Raw genomic sequence first — 21,148 nt, forward strand, 5'->3', positions numbered from 1 at the left:
CCTTCAAATCCATATTCTCACAAGCATGTGATAGGGAAGACTAATTTCAGGTCTTGCACCTAAGTAGAAGTTCTCTGCAATGTATTACTCTCACTCCCTGATCCTGCCTTTCAGTCTCTCTATTAATTACTCTCTCCCATCTATGTTAAGCCTTTTTAGGCAGAATCTTTCCTATCATTGACCCTCCTCTGATAACCCATTTTGAAGTTTTTATTCAGTTAAAATGTCCTCACCCATCAGCTGCTAAGATAGCACTAAGAGATTGTGAGTTCTTGGAAGCTCAGGGAGGGAGAACGCTCTTCTCCTGTTCTATTTCAGCCTAACTGTAGGACCACAACCCTGACCTTCCCCTCACTGACCAAAAGTTCATTAAAACCCTGAAGCAAAGCGAATATTTTCATGTGTTCAGAACACCCTGCATTTCTATGAAAATTTCAGAAGAAATTATGGGAAATTATGACTAGTTAACAAAGCTAGAATTGGGTTAATCAGTCTCATAGAATTTTAGTTTGTAAACTTTATTTTCAGGGCATTAAAAATATGTTTTCATTATTGCTTATCAATTTAACATATTTGTAACAGTTGAATTTCAGCCATGTATAAGTCTAAAATAAGTTGTTTTTTTTCCTTTCAGTTTAATCATCTGGACAGTCTTTCCAAAAAACTGCCTCCTTTTACAAAGAAAAACGAAGATGCAAATGAAATGGCTGTTCAAGATACATCTGATCTTAATCTAGGTAATATGTTAGCATAGCACATACTCTGATTAAATGTCCATAACTGAATAATACCTAACAGCGGCCTCTTAGGACATAACCAGGGATAGCTGATGACATAGCCTACAGTGACGTGCATATTACAGATCTGGCTGAGTTATATGAGAAAACTAAGATGTAAATAACATTTTGTTTTCATCCTGTATGCTTAAAATTGGCCTAAATGCATTTAGGAGACCCGACTAATTTAAAAAGCAGGGGAGTAATGAAAGTTCATTGGGGAACAAGACATTCATAAGGTCTCAAAATATCAACCCACATATTACTTACAAATTATAAGGAGGAAAATGTATCTTTACAATGGAGACATTGAGCATTTTCTACCTTAACTAAGTCATCAAACTCCTACCAACAATGAGACAACCTAGCAGTGAGTGAGTTCTCATGTAATGCAACACAAAGTGCATAGATTCTTGATATGGTCTGGCTTTATCCCCACCCAAACCTCATCTTGAATTCCCAAGTATTGTGGGAGGTACCTGGTGGGAGGTAATTGAATCATGGGGGCAGGTCTTTCTGGTGTTGTTCTTGTGATAGTGAATAAGTCTCATGAGATCTGATGGGTTTATAAGGGGGCGTTCCCCTGCACAAGCTTGCTGTCTATTTTCCTGCTGCCATTTATGTAAGACATGACTTGCCCCTCCTTGCCTTCCACCGTGATTGTGAGGCCTCCCCAGCTATGTGGAACTGTGAGTCCATTAAACCTTTTCCTATAGACATACCCAGTCTTGGATATGTCTTTATAAGCAGTGTGAAAACCGACTAATACAATCCTATAGAGAATTCTTGCCAAAAATGCTTAACCAGAATCTAATCAAGAGGAAACAGAGACAAATATCTACCAAAATGTAGACATTCTGTAAGACTACCAGCCTAGCCTCTTCAAAAATCAATGTCATTAAAACAAAAAAGATAGGATGATTGTTCTAAACTGAAACAGACGAAAGTGATATAAAAACTAATGTGAAACCTAAGCTTTGATTAGATCCTTGATTGAGGAAAAAACAGCTGTAAAAGATATTTTGGAGAAACTGCACAAGTTTGATTAGGAGACTGTGTAAGAGAGGACATTGTTAAATTACTGTTCATTTCTGGGGTATGATGATGGTGCTGTGAATATGTAGGAGAATGTCTTCATTTTCAGGAGCTGCATGCCGAAGAATTTAGGGATGAAATAAAATTTAGTGTTTCTCTCTGGTAAACTGAGTAGTTAAAATACCCAGATAGAGGAATTTTCTACTGTACAATACGATACTTGAAGTTCAGCTGTCTATAATGAACGCAGCCAATAGAAACGTCTATTTACGACAGAGTTGGTAAACCAAAGATTAAGCTGAAACAATGATGTATAAATGTGATGGAGAGAAATCAGGGATCAGAAATTGGTGGCTCTTATGCTACCTTTCAGACCTCCTGCAGCCTGGGCAGTCAACATGAACCAAGCACTGCTTATTCTCCTCTTGAAATGGAGTGAGACTGTGGAAGTCTTTTCCGCACAGTACTTGAGGCAGCCAGGACTATTCAGCCGGGGTTGGCACAGACACAGATTGAAATGTATTTGCCTCCTCAATCCTAGATAGATTTCTTTAAAATTTGTTTCCTATTGTACCTATTTCTTAAAGAGATACATTTAACAAAGAGCTATGTTTTCACAGTAATGAATGAATTTAAGTTTGGAAACTTTAAAAAAAAATCACATCTCAGTTGCCATTGCCAGGTAAAAGTAGAATCAAATTACTTGGCCTCTTCTACATAAAACAACAAGGTGACAACTACTATTTGGTCATAATACCCATAAAGAATCAGCTAGCTCCTAGGGAGTGTGAACTTTGCATATACCTTCCTGTTTGTTAATGGCAAACATTATATCATATTTTAAGAATCCCTGCCTCTTAACGGCTTTCTTATATTTAGTCTTTCTAAAGAGAGTGGGAGAAAAGGTACCTTGTTCATTGTAAAACACCTTGTTCAATGTTTGTTCATACAAACATTAGTAGTCATTATATCATTGTACAAAATATCATTTTGTAAGGTTCATTTCGGGTTTTCTAGATTTCGAGCCACATAAGGTTTCAGAACAGAAGTCCTCAAGTGTGGCTAGCCTTCCAAAACCAGAGATTTCTGCAGCTAAGAAGGATTTCACTGCTCAGAACCAAACAGAAAATTTAACAAAATCTCCTGAAGGTATGGCAGTCATTTTTTTATCTTATTGTTTCTTGAAACTGAACATTATGCCTTTTTGGCATATGGGAGATGGCACTTGGAAGCGTGGTTGAGAGTTACAGAAAAAAAATTGAGAGGGTCACAGATCCTGGGGCTACACAGCTTTGCAAAGCTTCTTAGTACATCAAAGTATCTTAAATAACATTTTTGAGAATGACTGAAAGTTCCAGATTGAAGGAATGAAACGTAAAGTAATATTTTTTTGATGTTATTTTATTTCATTTTTACTAATTTTTCCCTTTTAATTATCTAAGAACTTGTATGATTTATTGAAGATCAGACAACACCTGACAGCTTCTCTCGAGTAGTCAAAAATTTGGTACTTAGATTTACCTGTTGTCTCAGTACTTTCTTGGTCCTGCAGGTGCTAGAAGAAAAACATAAGATGTAGTCTCTATCTTACATAGCACATAATCTTACTGGACTAGCAGAAATTGAAATACAGAATAATACAGGATAATATCTAGTTACAATGGAGTCACATTATGCTGATTTCGCTAAGATAATTCAACTAAATATAGTTGGTCACAAAAGAGAGATAGAGAGAGTAATTTGCATTGTGTAGATAATTTTGCCACCACTTGGTTCCTGTGGGCATGTTCCATGCTGAATGTGCGATGGGAATCTACGGATGGGTTTCAGTTATCTCTTATAGAGCAAGTATTTTGCCACATTTAAGGGTGAATTAAAAGATTTACCTGGCCAGGCACTGTGGCTCATGCCTGTAATCCCAGCACTTTGGGAGGCCGAGGCGGGCAGATCACTTGAGGTCGGGAGTGCAAGACCACTGGCCAACGTGGTGAAACCCTGTATCTACTAAAAATACAAAAATTAGCTGGGCGTGGTGGCGCGTGCCTGTAATGCCAGCTACTGGGGAGGCTGAGGCAGAGAATTGCTTGAATCTGGGAGGCAGAGGTTCCAATGAGCTGAGATCGTGCCACTGCACTCCAGCCTAGGCAACAGAGTGAGACTCTGTCTTAAAAAAAAGAAAAAGAAAAAAGAAAAAGGATTTACCCCATACAAGACTTTTGCATTTCTAACTTAAACTTCTCTCCTACAAGTTTTATTCGTTCAGTGGATAATTACTCAGTGCCTACTGTGTGCTAGACATTGTTCTAGGCATGGATATACAACAGTGATGAGACCATATCTGATGCAGCTAGACTCCTCTCATATTATGGGCAAATGTAGACAATATGTAAACAAATAAATAACTCAGATAAATTCAGGTTGTAATAAATATTATGACATAATAAAACAGTACAACGTATGGAGAGTGACTTGGGGAGAGGGACAACATTCCATTAGGAGATTAGAAGGCCTCTCTGTGAAAATATAGTTGAGTTGAGACAAGTACAAGAAGGAGTTAGCCCTGCAAAAATTAGGAGAGAGGAATAGTTCATGTAGTGAGAATAGCAAGTATGAAGGTCCTGAGGGGAAGAAACATCAAGGAGGCATGTAGCTAGAACAAAATGAGCAAAGGAAAAAGTAGAAGGAGATGAGCTCAGACAGAGGGGCAGAGATGAGATCATGTAGTACTTCTCAGTGCAGTTTTATTCTAACATCAGTGGAAGGTTTTGAGCAGTGTAGTTACATGGCTAACTTTTATTTTTAAAAGATCACTCTGTGAGGATAACCACTCGTGGCAAGGAAAGGGAGGAGTGAGATAAAGAGCAAGCAAGGAAGAAGAGAAGTGGCACATGTGAGAGTTGCTAAAGACCTGGGCTATGGTGGGCGAAGTGGGAATGGTGAGAAGGAAATTAATAGGAACTATATCATGAGGGTGGAGCCAATAGAATTTGCTGCTCAAGAGGATGCAGGAGTGAGACAAAAAGAGGAATCAAGGATGATTCTTGGGTTAAACCGATTGTGAGGCTGAGAATTTGTAATTTTGATGAGTTCGCACGTGGCACTGATGCTGCTGATATAGGTTCATTGAGAATGGCTGTCCTGAGGCAAACTCTAGAAGGTAAAGGTCAGGCAGAGGAAGAGCCAGTAAAGGCCATTAAAAAGAAGCCAGTAGGCCAAGCACAGTGGCTCAGGCCTGTAATCCCAGCACTTAGGGAGGCCGAGGCAGGTGGATCTCTGAGATCAGGAGTTTGAGAACAGCCTGGCTACCATGGTGAAATCCTGTTTCTACTAAAAATACAAAAAATTAGCCAAGCATGGTGGCACACACCTGTAATCCCAGCTACTCGGGAGGCTGAGGCAGGAGAATCGCTTGAGCCCAGGAGGTAGAGGTTGTAGTGAGCCGAGATAATGCCATTGCACTCCAGCCTGGGCAACAAGAGCAAAACTCCTTAGATAAGAAAAGAAAAGAAAAGAAAAGGGAAAAAGAAAGAGAAAGGGAAAGGGAAAGTAGTAGCAGCCAGTAAGGTAGCAGAATAACAAGAGTGTGAAATCACTGAGTGTTTTGAGTGTATCAAATGCCCCTGAAAGGTCAAGCAAGATGAGGAAGGAAGATGGGCTTGAACAACATGGAGTTCACTGGTGAACTTAACAAGGGCAGTTTCAGAGCATGGAGGGGATTGAAGCCTAAGTGAAGTGGGTAATAGAATGGTGGCAGCACAAGACTACACAGCTTTACCCTAGAGTTTTGCTTAAAAGACTAAAGAAATGGGGTTGCAGATAAAAGAGGAATATGTAGTCAAGGAAGAGATATTTTTCTAAAGATTAGGCATACTAGAGCCTATTTGTTTTGCAAATGATGATAATTCCACACCAGAGAGAGCCTGATGATGCCAGAGAAAGGGGCACCTAAGGTGCAAGACCGCAAGATCCTAAAGAAGATGGAAGAACATGGCATCTGGGGAAAGCCTTGAGTGACAGAATTAACCTTAGATATGAATAGGGTCACCTCCTCCATAGTGACAGGAGAGAAGAGAGAGAGTAGGGATACATTTGCAGGCAGGTTGATAGGTTTGGTATGGGGAAGATGGATGAGGGAATTCCAGTCTGATTGCAAAGGAGTGGATATAATGATAGAGCATCAAATCTATTCCAGATAAGCAGGAAAGCAAGACAAGAAGGGAGGGACTGCTTGTGTAAGGTGGTAGTGTTGGTGAGAGACCTCAGTGAGGTCAAATAATTGCCTGCTGGATATGGCAGAATAATAAGCTAGAAGAATAGGAGGTGGTAATCCAGAAAGGGTGCTGGAAACAGAGTTTGAAATGGTAATATTATGGGGGTTGGCAAGGTAAAAAATGTGGCCATGAGATTGTGAGGTGGAAAAGATGAAGAAATGGTGTGATCAAGAATCAGATAAGACAGGGTGTTGGATAGATCATCCAGGTGATGTCATCAGGAAAGAAAGTGGGAGACCCTCTCAGGTGTTAAAATCACCAGTGAATAAAGGCAATGATCGAGAGTGGTCAGTAAATGAAAATCACTTGGAGAAGTAGTAACTAATACAGTCTGATGGCACAAGCTTCAAAGAAACAAAGCTTTGAAGGAGGAGAAATAAATTGTTTGAAACACCCGCTGCACTCCTGGGTACCGAGGTACTTGAGATAAGGGACAATAATATGACTCCACTGTAAATGGAAAATTTAATTTTGATATAAAAAGTTTAAAGAAATTAAGAGTAGGAAGGAATTAACACAAAGCAATGGAGAAAGCTTTATGTAAGGAATGGTCTTGAAAAATAAACAGAATTTCATAGATTTTAAGATTTAAAAGGTGAATCACCTGCAATAACCCTCATTTTACCTAAGGAAACTGAAACCTGTTCAAGCGACATCTAAAATCCTACAGCAAATTTGTGACTGAGCTAGGGTTAGAATGAGTTTCAAGACTCCTTATTCTCTATATTATATTATACTACATTCCCGATGTAGGGAAGAGAAAAGAATATTTATTTTATTAATTAATTCTTTTTTGAGAGGGAGTCTTGCTCTGTCGCCCAGGCTAGAGTGCAGTGGCACGATCTTGGCTCATTGCAACCTCCACCTCCCGGGTTCCAGCGATTCTCCTGCCTCAGCCTCCTGAGTAGCTGGTATTACAGGCGCCCACCATCACGCCAGCTATTTTTTTTTTTTTTTTTTTTTTTGTATTTTTAGTAGAGATGGGGTTTCACTATGTTGGCCAGACTGGTCTCAAACTCCTGACCTCAGGTGATCCGCCCGCCTCGGCCTCCCAAAGTGCTGGGATTACAGGCATAAGCCACCACACCTGGCCTGAATATTTTATTTAAAATAAAATGAATGTGTTCAAAAGCTTAAAGGGAGAAATGAACAGGAAATCAGTGTAAGTAGATAAGAGTGTTTTTATCTGGTACTAATACAAGGTAATATCCAGAAAATACAGTAGAATCAGCTAGGGAAGGTTTGGACTTGCAAAATAAAATGTGGGTTCAGTGCTCACTGTGATAACACTGCATGGAAGCACCGCCAAATCCTGTAGTGGCTTAAAACAGCCAGTCTGTGGGCCGGTGGATGTCCGTGGCAGCTCTGCCCCAGACTGGCACAAACCAGGTAAGTTTATCCTGGGAAAGGTAGTTGTTAACCATTCACCAGCACACCTCCAGCTGCAGGTAAGGTTCAGGTGTATTCCAAGAATGCCACACTGTAGGAGCCAAGGAGCCACCATGCTGGGCAAGCCGTCCTCACAGCAGAGGGTCAAAGCTCAAGAGAGACCAGCAGAAACACATGCTGCACTTCACAGCCTCTGCTCAGCCTGGCACACACTGCCATCCACAGACACATCTGTTGGTTCAAGCAAGTCCCGTGGCCAAGCTTAAAGTCAATGGAGCAGAGAAATATACTCCACCTACAGGGAAGCCATCCTCAAAGGGGAAGTAAATAATTGTGAATAAATAATCCAGCCTTCCTCAGCATGGTAACAAGGAACCACTACTGGTTCTTCAGTCGGCTCAGGTCCAGCAGTAATATTGAGATGAACGCACTAGTTGGATTGTACCACTTGTTCAAATATTAAAGCACCTCAGCTGGTAATCAGCCACTGATTACCAAGGCTCCAAGACCCTCAAGGACTCCCTCCCCCATGATCCCGATCCCTGGAGAAGCCCTAGGCAGGCTCAGTGGAATAATAATCTGCATGTTTTATGAGAGGCAGTCTAGTATAGAGCAGAGCTAAGAGTACAGGCTCTATCTGGGTTCACATCCGGGCTCCTTGTGTAATAGCTATGAACACTGGGCACATTATTTAAACCCTTTATCTCTTCCTGTTTCTCTTCCGTAAAGGGGAAATAATGCTCTATACATCACAAGGCTGTGAAAATTAAATTAGTTAATGTATGTAAAATACTTAGCACAGTGTCCAGCTCATGATAAATTCCATACCATATTTACTATTAATAATAATAGTATGAGCAACAAATTAGTACTTATTAGACTGATACATGCATGCACACAAAGCAGTAATACACATATGGCAAGGATGCGAACAAAAACTGTACCAAGCTACTACAATGGTTGTCTATGCAGAGAATGGTGATCAAAGGGAATAAACACATTAAAGCACTGATCACTGAGTTCCATTCCCAGAGATTCTGACTCTGTTTTGGTCAGGAATAGGGCTTTACTGGCATGTGGACTGGAAATCTCTATTCTTCCAAAAACAGCCCAGGGACTGTGATACACGAATGGGTTTGGGACACGCCGAGTAGTAAAAGGAGCATGTTCCTTGTGGTTCCAACACACTTAGGTCCACATGCCAGCCCTGACCCTCATTATAGTTTCTTGGACAAGTTATTTAATCCTCTGATCCTCTGTTTCCTTTGGTAAAGAAAAAAAACAAAAAAGACACTGCAACTATATTAGTTAGGACTTTTCAGTTTACAGCCCTGAGAACTTAAACTCAAATTCATTTGAACGACAACAATGAAAAAGGATATTTATTGGTGACCAGAAGCAAACCACAGAAAAGTGGCTGTGTGGCTGTGGTGCTAGCCCAGGGGCATTTGGCTTCAGGTACTCTGGCTTTCCAGGAAAGTATTCGTGTTGTCTGAATGCCTGTTTCTCTCCATATCCTCCCTGCCTCCACCATGACCCATCCCTACTTTTTCTTGTTTGGTTTTATCCTCTCCTACAAAGGACAGGTTATTTCCATGTGGCAGAGATCATGACCATAAAGGCCTAAGATTCTGATTCTTCCAGATCCATAACCTAGTATGTAAGATGGGGTTATCGCTGTCCGCTTCAGTGGAAATATCCAGGGAAGGGACCTCATTGACTGGGCTTTGCTCCTCATGGTTGGGACCAGGGATGTCCTGGCACCAGATGTGTGTGGCAGTAGTTTGCAAAGAGATGGAGGATGGGAAGAATGCTGAGCAGTCCAAGATTATAACTGCCAGAGCCCCCTCATTCAGGTGTAAAAACATGTGTGGCACTCACCTGCAGATCGTGGACACTCAAATATTAGTCCCCTTCCTTTTCCTCTCTTCCTGATTTGAATGCAGGAAAGGATTTTTAACTACCATGATCCAAAATACCATTCTTATTTCCACCTCCTGGATCTGTGGAACAAAGACACACAGCTACTGCTGCATGGATTTCCTACACTTGCTCATTCCCTCATGCAACTGAGGAAAAGAACAAGTCACCGAATTTAGTGATTTGAAGATTTAATTTTATGGCTTAATTTATCTATACTTACTAAACACTTTTTAAAACTATAAATATAGTAGTAGAATCAAAATTATTGGGATTTTTTTTACTCATTAGTTTCAAGAAATCTTTCAGAGTTAATGTTGTATTGTATTATATATTGTTGATTTAATAGAAGGAACCTTGAAGACCTGGGTATAATTCAGTTCATCCTAGGCAAGCCACTTGACTTCTTAGAATCTTATTCTTCTCATTTATTAAAATATGGATACTAATAACATCTGTACTGCCCACCTTATAGGGTTGTGTGAGGACCAGTATTAGGTCATGTATATAAAATCAGTTTGTAAAATGAAAAGGCAAGAATTAACAGAAGACTTTTCTCCTTTTAAATAAGCTCTTTAAACTAAAAATAGAACTACAATTTGACCCAGCAATCCCATTACTAGATACACAGCCAAAGAAAAAGAAATATTCTATCAAAAGGACACGTTCACTCACATGTTCACTGCAGTAACGTTCACGATAGCAAAGACATGGAACCAACCTAGGTGCCCATCAATGATGGATTGGATTTTTAAAATGTAGTACATGTACACCATAGAATACTATGCAGCCACGAAAAAGAATGAAATCATGTTCTTTGCACCAACATGGATGCAGCTACAAGCCATTATTCTAAGCAAATTAATGCAGAAACAGAAAATCCAAAATCACATGTTCTCACTTGGGTAGAAGCTAAATCTTGGATACTCGTGGGCATAAAGAGGGGAACGAGACAGCGGGGACTCCGAAAGGAGACAGGAAGGGAGGAGGCGGGCTGAAAAACATCCTGTTGCGTACTATATTCACTATTTGGGCAGCGTGATCATGCATTATACCCTTGTAACAAACCTGCAGTAAATCTAACAGAAAAATTGAAATTAAATAAAATAAATGTAAATAAGCTCTTTGAAAAGCAAAGAAGAAAAGTTTCCAAGTTGGTTTATGTTCTTATATACTCTGATATTACTTCCAATGTCTTTGAATAAAATGTCCATGTGGCATAATTTAAGCTTTCTCTCTAACAGAACCAGAATCTTATGAGCCTGTGAAAATTCCAACCCAGTCCTTGCTGCAGGATGTTGCGGGACAAGCAAGAAAAGAAAAAGTGAAGTTGCCTCATTATTTGCTGAGTTCCAAGCCTAAGTCTCAACCACTTGCAAAGGTAAAACAAACATGGGAACAAATTCCCCACAGCCAATCAGCATTTGATGTAATTCTTTACTTTTTATTTTTTTCAATCCTGCTCCTTTTGTAGATTTTATGTAATTCTGATTCATTGAAATTATTAGTTTCCAGCCACTGTGTACTGCTATTGACCGTATCGATCTCACCGTGAAGCTCTTTAAACTTACATCTCACACGTGTAAACACAAGCAGTGCTTTGATGGAGCTGGCTCGTACAGGCTCCTGGGAAAAATTTTATGAGCCAGTTATCAAACCACTGATAGCTTGAAATCAGCCATGCTGGGAGTACTTGCACCATAAAATTAGTGAACACTAGAAATCAGAATTGTTTTCAGACAGCCAGTTTACCAGCATACTACTACTGGCTAAAGGAATCATTGGCCACCGTTGCCATGACTCTTAGGATAAAATCCAAATGACTTAACATGAGGACAAGGCCCCATTTGCTTCTTCGCCCTCACCCTGAGTCAAACTCACTATAATTTAGCCATTGTAGATTTCATTCTTTAAAAATACCAAGCTCCTTTCTTCCTCAGAGCCTCTAAGATTAAGATTCCACCCAGTTCTATTGGGAAACCTTCTGGAGTCCACCAGTTTTGATAATTATCTTTTTTTTCTTCCATGGCACACTGTGTTCATCTCCATCACAGAATTTATTGTTATATATAACTGACAATATTACAGTATGTCTCAAACTTTAGTGTGCATATGGATTACCTCAGGATCTTATTAAAATACAGATTCTGACTCACTAGGTCTGGTGTAGGGCATGGGGTTCTGCAGTTCTAACAAACTCTGAGATGATGTCAGCACTGCTGATGTGAGGAATAATAAGGGCATAGACCAATGGTTCTCAAAGTGTGGTTGTCTGACCAGCAGCATTGCCAACACTAAGAACTTGTTATAAATGCAAATTCTTGGGCCCTGTCCCCAACCAACAGAATGAAAAACTCTGGGGGTAAAGTCAGCAATCTGTGTATTGTTATTAATGAGTCCTCCAGGAGATTCTGATGGAAGCTAATGTTTGATGACCACTGGCACAGATGAAAGAGCACAGACTCTAGAATCAGGCAAACTTGAGTCTGAATCTTTGCTATGCTACTTACCACTTGAACAATTATCTTTCAGTTCTCTGAACTTGACTTCCTTATCCTTAAAACAAAGCCTAAAATACCTCCTTACACGGCTGTTGTAAGGATTACATAAGACCATAAACATTCATTTCCTCCAGCAACCAAAAAGTTATTTTCCTCTGGTGACAGGGCCTTTTTTTTTGTTTTTCTAATCTTGGGAACTCAAAATAGAACCATTTTATTAATTTTGCGTTAATGCAAAGGTGCAAGATTCTGTTGGAGGAAAAGTGAACACATCCTCTATTGCATCTGCCGCCATTAATAATGCACAGTCATCCCCTTTTGGGTTCCATCTTCTCCCGTCATCAGTGAAGTTTGGAGTGCTTAAGGAAGGACATACCTATGCCACAGTTGTAAAGCTCAAGAATGTTGGAGTGGACTTCTGCAGGTGAGCCAAGGGACCAAAGGTCTGCCTACCTTTCCCTACCCTGTGACTTGTCTTTGGTCACCTCCATCAGTAAATGTTTATGGAACCGAACTATAATTACTCCTTGAATCTTCACATGATTCATTCAGTCATTTACACACTCATTCATTCATCAACAAATCAGTGAGTGTTTATCGGGTTCCAATTATATGGTAGATACTTCCTTGCCCTCCTATTCATCATCATTCATACTTTGCTAAAAGCAACTCACATCCTGATCTCCACTAGTGGAAAAAAAAGGAGGAGGTTGTACAAGTGTTATAGCTACTAATGCACAATAATTGAAAGTCTTTTTCACAAATCCACTAACTATAATAATACCAGCTGATGTTTGTTTTCACAGTATGATCTGAAAAGCACTTTTAATTACATTGTTTCTGCATAATGGAGGGAAAAACCTTATGAGACTACTATAAAAGGAGAAACTGTGTAACTTGTTTTAACATCTTGTAGGTTAGCAGAGGCCACACTTCAGATCTCCTGAGTCCCCCCACCATATGCCTTGCTTTACTAATACTTCGTTTTGTGTGAAATTTCAAACCTTTCCATTGGATCAATAAACCATATACCTCTACCAAACCATTCCCAAGTACAAAATGTCCACTATTATATCTTAAATATAATATATTTTTTATATTTTATTTAAGTTATATCTGTTAAGTTATATCTTAAACATAAGCATGTGTATTACTTCCATTAAAATGGAATATATGTTTATTTCAGTTGCAGTCATTTTCAGAGTTCAGTGGTAAGTCCTTCACGAATGTTTGTGATTCTGATTGATGATTGGAAATCAGATAAAACAAAATGATAGAAGCATCCAGTTTGAAAGATCCCTGTCCCATTTCAGTTATTTCAGTTGAGGCAAATCCCAGCTTCAGGAATGACCTTTGCTTCCTGAGAAACAATCTGATGTGGAACTCAGGCCACCAAATCACACATTATTATTTTTTAGGTTGTTGCCAACAAAGTGGGTGGGGAGAAATAGAGAGTCAACCTCAAACTAATAAAACTCATTCGTGCGGGTCCTGTTGCTCCAGTATAAAATTTTAGTTTTGGAGATTTCACTCCTCAGCTTGTTAATTCAGCCACGACAGAGCAGACAGCAAGGTTGATGGAGGAAGAAGCAGTGTTGGGGTCAGAGTGGAGGTAGGCTTTCCTTGGCATTTTAATTTACTCCAGGTCTTTAACCTTCAAGCAGAACCCACAAACCACAGGAAGAGAGAGAGATCAATAAGCACCATGTGTGAGCTCAGAGCTTTTCAAGTTCTTCGACGTTTTCTGAGCCTTTCTGTTTCTCCTCTCCTCAAACATGCAAACCCCATACTAAGACAGAGCAAAGCTGGCTCCCATGCTCCACTGCCTTCCAAAAGAGCCTTTATTCTTCAACTTAATGACCCGGCTGCCAGCATTTGCATTCATGCTGGCAGCTACGCTGAAATGCACACACCAGCCAAACAGTCCCACTGCCCAAGCCTGGACTGCTCGTCAGCAACCAGTAACGAAGGGTTGAAACTCAGGTTGGAGCCCGTTTTATGCTGATGAAAACTGTTGGAAAGGCAGTTGTGGAATGGGCCCCAGATTCTTCTCCCAATTGAATATTAAAGTTGTTTTTCTAATGGTATGGACCCCCAGCTCCTATGTAGCAAATATTAACACCTTCCTTATTTTATAACATCCCAGCTTATTCATTGCTCCTGTTTTTCATTATGGCATAAATTTATTTTCATCTTGCTGCCTTGTAGGTTTAAAGTAAAGCAGCCCCCACCCAGCACAGGACTGAAAGTGACTTACAAACCTGGACCCGTAAGTCCTATATGTCATCTATTGTGTGTCCTTGCGTGCATGCAAATGAATATATATAGGTTTCCAGTGAAGTGGGCTTTGAAATCATTCTGCCCATTCATTTTAAACTATGTATAAGTCTAATGTTTTTAATATCATAAGCAAAAGATTTTTGGTAGTGATACAGTATGTGGCTTGATTGCATTCATTCCATATAGTAACCATGAGACCGATCCTATGCATAAACAGAGTTAAACTGCCAGCTATGAAAACAATTCTGAAGCTCACCTCACTTGTCCCAATATTACAGTTATGTACTGTTGTATAAAAACTACCGTTTTAAAAAGTAAATCCTTATGCAAACTGAAAAATAATTATTCCATTCTTTATATTTTATGTAAATCTGGTTTGCACTCTTGGTATTTGCCAGAGAATATTATTTAATGCTATACTAAGAAATCATATTTGTTTGCTTATTTATTTATTTATTTATTTTTATTTTGAGACAGAGTCTTGCTCTGTTGCCCAGGCTAGAGTGTAATGGCCGGATCTCAGCTCACTGCAACCTCCACCTCCTGGGTGCAGGCACTTCCCCTCCCTCAGCCTCCCGAGTAGCTGGGATTACAGGTGCACGCCACCACGCCTGGCTAATTTTTGTATTTTTAGTAGAGACAGGGTTTCACCATGTTGGTCAGGCTGGTCTCGAACTCTTGACCTCATTATCCACCTGCCTTGGCCTCTCAAAGTGCCAGGATTCCATGCATGAACCACCACACCCAGCCAAGAAATCATATTTATTAAACTCATAAGTTGCCTCATTTCTCCAAAGGTCTCTGAAAATACAAAATAAAAAATGTCAACCTATTCTGACTTTGATACATCCTCCAAAATGGCATGTTTAGTAAAAAATATGCATATTAATAGCATAGTTTCACTTTAAATTATAATTTCAGAAATATAGGATGATGTAAACATAAGTTCATCCTAAAATATAATAGTCACATTTTTAAGTCTTTATCCGTGCATTATCTGGCTGCTTTAACACGCCTTTTACGTCATACTTCACTCAGCAAATTTTGAGTTCCTCCCATATGCCATTGAAAGTGGCCAGGGCACAGAGGATGTTAAAAATGAGTAAGACACATGAGAAGCTTACAGAGCCAGGCACATAGTGGGTACTCGAGAGAGGTGTGATTGAGTGACAGAATGAAGTGAGTTGGTCTGGCAGACACGTGACTCACTCATCACAGATGGGAAGAGCACATAGGCCTATGAGAACAGTGCACAGAATTATCCAGTCCTGTTAACAAGCACCCAATGCTCCCAGAGTCTGAAGCTCTTAAAGCAGCCCCAGTCATAGGCTCACACAAAAGGGTTGGTTTGGTATAGCACAAAGTCAGTTGACTTCTTGTCACGACTGTGCCATCAAGCAGTTCAGTTAATGCTCTGAGCCTTGTTTTCCTCATCTGTAAAGTTCAGACCAGATTATTTCTTAGCCCCCTTCTAGCTGTAATATGCTCTACAGAAAACAGTATTATACAGGCTGAAACTCCAAACAGAAACATTTTGGGATTATATCCACTAATTCACAAGTCCTGGCCTGAAGTAATTCACCACTGTATTGTGTCAAGATTTCAGAACCTTCACAACATAAGGCAAAAGACAAAAATCAAAACAAGCCCTTCTTCCACTGTTCTGGGAAGTTAGCAAATCTCATTTTAATTTAAAGTAGGGATTATGCCAAAAGCCAAAATAGCTGTTGGATCAACCTTTATAGGTCCTAAAAACCCAGCATGTAGTCTTTGAAGCTCACTCTATACTGTAAGGTTTTTTTAGTTTGACAACAGGCTTTGATAGTAGGTTTTGGCTCTGGCAAAAAATATAATCTGTAGACTTCCCCATATGTAAATCTAACCACTGTTCAGCTTGGTTAGTGGCCAACACTAAATGAATCTGCTCAAAGCCTGGGCAAACCTGTATGATGGCTGTGTTCCAGCTCTCCTCATGCTGAATTTCATCATTACCCAGCCCTGCTCCAACTGCTGGACTTGGAGGAGAAGGGTCTGCTGCTGGATATCCTCCAGTATGCATACGCTCACAAATACATTGTTGAAAAAACTGAAACATTTTTCAATTCTACTATTTATAAAATTATATTGAAGAAAACATTCCATTTGTATCTAATTGCTTTTCATGTAGTCGTTTCAGATTTATATTTTTCCAGATAACTGTTCCCAAGTCTGCTTTTTAACCCACCTCCTGGAGAGGCAACTTAGAAACATAAATAGCTCTCTCTTTGCTGGCTAGTGTTCTTTTCAAGGAACAAGGCAAGATGCCCGTGCCTTGCTGTGTTCCTTCTTCCTTCTGTATCAGGTTTCTTCTTTGTTGGTACAATCCTCTTCCATGGGTTTTCAGAACTAAGCAGTTGGGCATTTCAACTAATGTTGTCTCCCTCTACTGGTTTCATTATTTTATGCAGCCTACATTAGGAATACCCTAAAGTCATGTTTGTCCAACCCATGGCCCGGGACGGCTTTGAATGCAGCCCAACACAAATTCCTAGACTTTCTTAAAACATGATGAGATTATTTTGCGATTTTTTTAAGCTCATCACCTGATCATTACTGTTAGTATAATTTGTGTGTGACCCAAGACAATTCTTCTTCTAATGTGGCCCAGGGAGGCCAAAATAGTGGACACCCCTGCAAGGAACAAGGTAGGAAAGTTATGATAGTCACCAAGTCCGTTAGATGAATTTTTTCTTTTTCTTTCTTTCTTTTTTTTTTTTTTTTTTTGAGACGGCGTTTTGCTCTGTCGCCAGACTGGAATGCAGTGGCACGATCTTGGCTCCCTGCAACCTCCGCCTCCTGGGTTCAAGCAATTCTCCTGCCTCAGCCTCCTGATTTATATTTATATTAGATTAAATTGATCTTTATCTGAAGTAGCCCCTATTGCAGATTTCACTACTGAAAGTCACTACTGATATTCAAAAACTAGCACAATTAGGAGTATTGCAAAATGTTGCCTTCAGTTCCACTTCCAATAACCTGGCATTTAGCTTCCTTATGCTTTTTCCTAAATAGCACCTGGTTTGCCCCTTCAACAATTTACCCTGGGTCCCCTTTACTTAATGGAATTCTACCTTCATTATGAAGTAATTCTGCTAAATGCTTTTAATAACTACCATTTATTAGTGCAAAATTTATAGATGAAGAAACCAAAGGTAAGAGAGTTTAAATAACTTGCTCAAATTCATATTAAAAGCAAGGTTTGAACTGAGAGTTGTCTGGTCCTAAAGCTACCTTGTGTCTTATAGGTGGCAGCTGGTTTGCAGACAGAACTGAATATAGAGTTATTTGCCATGGCTGTTGGAGAGGATGGGGCCAGGGGATCAGCACACATCTCTCACAATATCGAGATTATGACTGAGCATGAGGTTCTGTTCCTACCTGTGGAAGCAAATATCCTTTAAAGTTCAACTTGAGTAATCATATATAGTGCAGAAATTACACAAGTGAGGAAAACATGGAAGTCAAAATGCATCTCTACTTTATTAATTCTATCTTCAAAATCAGAGTTAAATTTATTAAGACAAAGGGTATCTTCATTCATCTTTGAAAGCACCTAGCCAAATCTAAAAAAATACCTGACACACAGTATATGTGCAGTAACTTCAAGCTGAATAAGTGTAACTGTTATTGGCCATCTATGGAATATCAGATAAAATAACAAAACAGCAAGTCTCTATCACAAAAAATTATAATTTTATAGAAGGATAGGAGATACCTTCTTATTACAAAGGTTGGGTATTCACTGAATTATGCATGCATTCCTCCGTATCAGTGTCTCCAGCCACAGAGATATTAGATGGATATCAAGTACCTATTACCTCCAAGGTACTGTATGAAATAGTTTATCATACATAAAAATGGATAACTGGACTCTGTCTTAAAAGGCATTATATAATCTAGTAGCAGAAATAAAGTCTTCACATTTTATTTCTATTCTGTACTTTCTCCAGTGGCATGAATTGTGTGCTGCTTGTGTTACTGTTCTATATTTATTTGATATTTGAGCTGGATCTTATAGAATGTGAAAACTTGATTGACGGGAACTTTAAGTACAAAGAATGAACAAACCATGGCAACAGGAAAGCTCCAGGTGTTTGGGATGATTGGCAGGGAGGTCAAGTTGCCAAAAGCTTGAGTATTAGGAATATAGTGGGAAATAGGTTGGAGTCAAGTTATGAAAGATCTTAAATCCTTGGCTTGGATTTATTTTATTATTTAAGCAGCAGTGAACCACTGCAGATTCCTGACTCTGTGGGTGATATGATCAGCACATCTTTATTAAGATGAATCCAGTGTTATTGTGCAGGACGTGTTGAAGGGGAACAACTGGACGTGTAAAAGAACCATTAGAAGTCTACCTGAATGGGCCATGTGTAAGCACAAGAACTGTGGGAATTGGGGAACAGTCAACATAAAAGAGGGATATGCATGAAAGACACGGTGGGGGAAAGAAACTGCAAAATCTGAGGTAGCAGTCATTGATGGATGGAAGAAAGAGGACATAGAGTTCAACTTCAACGTTTTGGGCTGAGATAATGAATCATGGATATGTAATATTAGATCTCAACTGAGAAGTCAGAATTGGAGATATAATAATTTTAAGCATTGTTTACAGAGAGGTGATGGCTGAACGTATGGGCAAGGAGCAGAAATCTGGAGTCAGTTTAGGGAGCAGGAGGAAGAGGAGCCAGTGGAGACAGAAGCAGCAATTAGAAAATGAAATACTTCAGAAGCCTTAGGAAGAATTTCAAGGAAAAGATGGACACAATTGACAGACGCTATTGAAATGTCAAAGAAAATTCAGATTTAAAGTGTTAAATTTGGTTGGAACAAAAACTAAATTACAAAAGGTAAAGAATGACTGTATTAAGAAAACAGAAACATTAGTTATGGATATTCTTTCAAGAAAATGTATTAAAGGAAAGAGCAAGAGAACATGGTACCTCAAGGATGCAACAGAATATAGGAAGGATTTTCAGTTTAGTGTAGACCTATGTGTTTGTAGGTTGAAGAGAGTGGAGCAGAAGAGGTATATTAAAAAGATGAATGAGTAGAAGTAATTGAAACTGCAATATCCAAAATAGGGCAAAATAATAATAAAAAAAACAGAGCTGAAGGGTTAGTCTTGGCAAGGGAGAAGCTGAAGATAGCTAAGGATTCAGACATTCCGAGGTGAAGGAGAAAGTTCAAGGAACTTGTGTCAGATAGCACTGATGTCAATAAACGAAGTGTAGTTCATTTGTTCATTTATGCTTTCAAAGATGCAGAAACCCCTGCCTTTATGTAGCTCACATTCCAGTGGGAGGACAGACAATACACAAAGTAAGTAAACCATAAACAATGATGGCAGTAAGTACAATGGAGCAAAATATAAAGTAGGAAAGGAAAGTCCTCACTGGGAAAGTCTCTCTCCCTTCCTCTCACCTTCCTTCCCTTCCTTTTTCCTTTCCTTTTTTTGAGTAATGATGACAGGGTTTTTCCATTGTGATAGAAGGAAACTAGCCGAGGAACTAGTTTCTTCCTCTGGGAACTAAACCAAGTGCCCTTACCCTCTCCACACAGGTTATTAGATGCAAATACCTGAATCACTGCTGCTGATCATAGCAATGAAATCATTTGTATTTATAATAAATTTTCTATTTCCCTGCTTACAGATTACAGAGAACCTGTCAGACACAGATAAAGGGCAAAAAATCTTACCAGATCTTTTATCTACATTGGATATTACTTCCAATGTCAACAATGATAATTCATAGCCCATTTCCCAAGATCTGTCATTTTCCCCACCAAAAAAACCCCACAAAATCTGATGTAGATATGGTTTGGGGCTTGACCATGCTGATGACTCCTTATAGAAAGCCAGTCACAGTTAGTAGAGAAATGTACATCAGGGAGAACAGAAGACATTCTAGACATTGGCATATCCATCCTCTAACCCCCAAGCCTGAGCATGTAGAATTTGCATTGGATAGACGGGTACCTAAAGTTGAACTAATGTTGCTAGAGTTATTTGGGTTTATATATGCAAATCACTTAGTCATGAAAAGCACAGCCCTTAACAAGTATTTTACCAGTTTTAACAAGCATCAATTATGATAAGCGACCAAAAGACTTTCCCCAGGGAAAAGAAAATCCAATGGTCCAGAGAACTTCTGCAATTTATTCCTCCACACTTGGAGTCTTCATGTCTCGTAAAGTTTCTCCACATTAGGTACAGTAAGTAATAAACAGGAATTTGATTGTCAAGCATTCAAATTTGAGGTATTAGACCCCAGGTTTCTTCCCCTCTCCTTACAGTCAGAAACCCATAAGCCACCTAGACTGAATGAATGAAAATATTTGTTTAAATAACCATGCTAGTTACTCCTTTATACATATTATAAAATCTAATCCTCATGCTATCTAGAAGACAGTTTTTCCCACTTTATAAATAAGAAAACAGGGGTTCAGATAGTTTGCTTACTTCTTAAGTGGAAGAAGTAAAAATCTAAACTACTTCAATGTGATTCTCAAGTCCATTCTTTTAAGCACTGATTTCATTGTTCAGATAAAGTTGATCTTACTCTCTAAAAAGCAGCAGCACAGACACAAACACCAAGGTGCCCTTGAACTTGAGAATTTATAATTAAACCAGTGTTTTTCAAACTTTTTAGACTCAAGACTCCTTTTATTGTCTTAAAAATGATTGATGATCCCAAAGAGCTTTTGTTTATGTGAGTGATATCAATATTTACCAAGTAAGAAAACTGGGAAAATTTTAAAAATTTAAAAATAATAAACCCAGTTTATTCACATAAATGACATATTTAATGAAAAATAACTTTTCAAAAACAAACATGTAATAAAGGTAGTATTGTTTTCTATTTTTGCAAATCTCTTTAATGTCTGACTTAGTAGAACATAGCTGGATTCTCACATCTGCTCTGTATTCAAACTG

The 21,148-nt window shown here is 39.1% G+C and overlaps 1 protein-coding gene across 6 annotated transcripts in view; it reads left to right on the forward strand.

The window, feature by feature from the left end:
- SPAG17 (sperm associated antigen 17) overlaps nucleotides 1–21,148 on the forward strand; it is a 238,312-nt gene that overhangs the window by 205,415 nt on the left and 11,749 nt on the right. For 4 of the 6 annotated variants that reach the window (XM_033196418.1, XM_033196420.1, XM_033196421.1 and 1 more), the window contains 7 exons: nucleotides 635–737; nucleotides 2,829–2,960; nucleotides 10,636–10,772; nucleotides 12,132–12,316; nucleotides 14,101–14,161; nucleotides 17,457–17,601; nucleotides 20,283–20,427. In XM_033196418.1, the coding sequence (XP_033052309.1) occupies nucleotides 635–737; nucleotides 2,829–2,960; nucleotides 10,636–10,772; nucleotides 12,132–12,316; nucleotides 14,101–14,161; nucleotides 17,457–17,601; nucleotides 20,283–20,422 (903 nt within the window). In that variant the 3' untranslated portion in view covers nucleotides 20,423–20,427. Of the gene's footprint in view, nucleotides 1–634; nucleotides 738–2,828; nucleotides 2,961–10,635; nucleotides 10,773–12,131; nucleotides 12,317–13,078; nucleotides 13,104–14,100; nucleotides 14,162–17,456; nucleotides 17,602–20,282; nucleotides 20,428–21,148 lie in introns of those variants that run through there. The other 2 variants (XR_004433673.1, XR_004433674.1) reach the window with 2 other exon arrangements.

The sequence above is a fragment of the Trachypithecus francoisi genome, unplaced genomic scaffold (genome assembly GCF_009764315.1).
Source record: "Trachypithecus francoisi isolate TF-2019V2 unplaced genomic scaffold, Tfra_2.0 Lachesis_group5, whole genome shotgun sequence".
NCBI classification, from domain to species: domain Eukaryota; kingdom Metazoa; phylum Chordata; class Mammalia; order Primates; family Cercopithecidae; genus Trachypithecus; species Trachypithecus francoisi.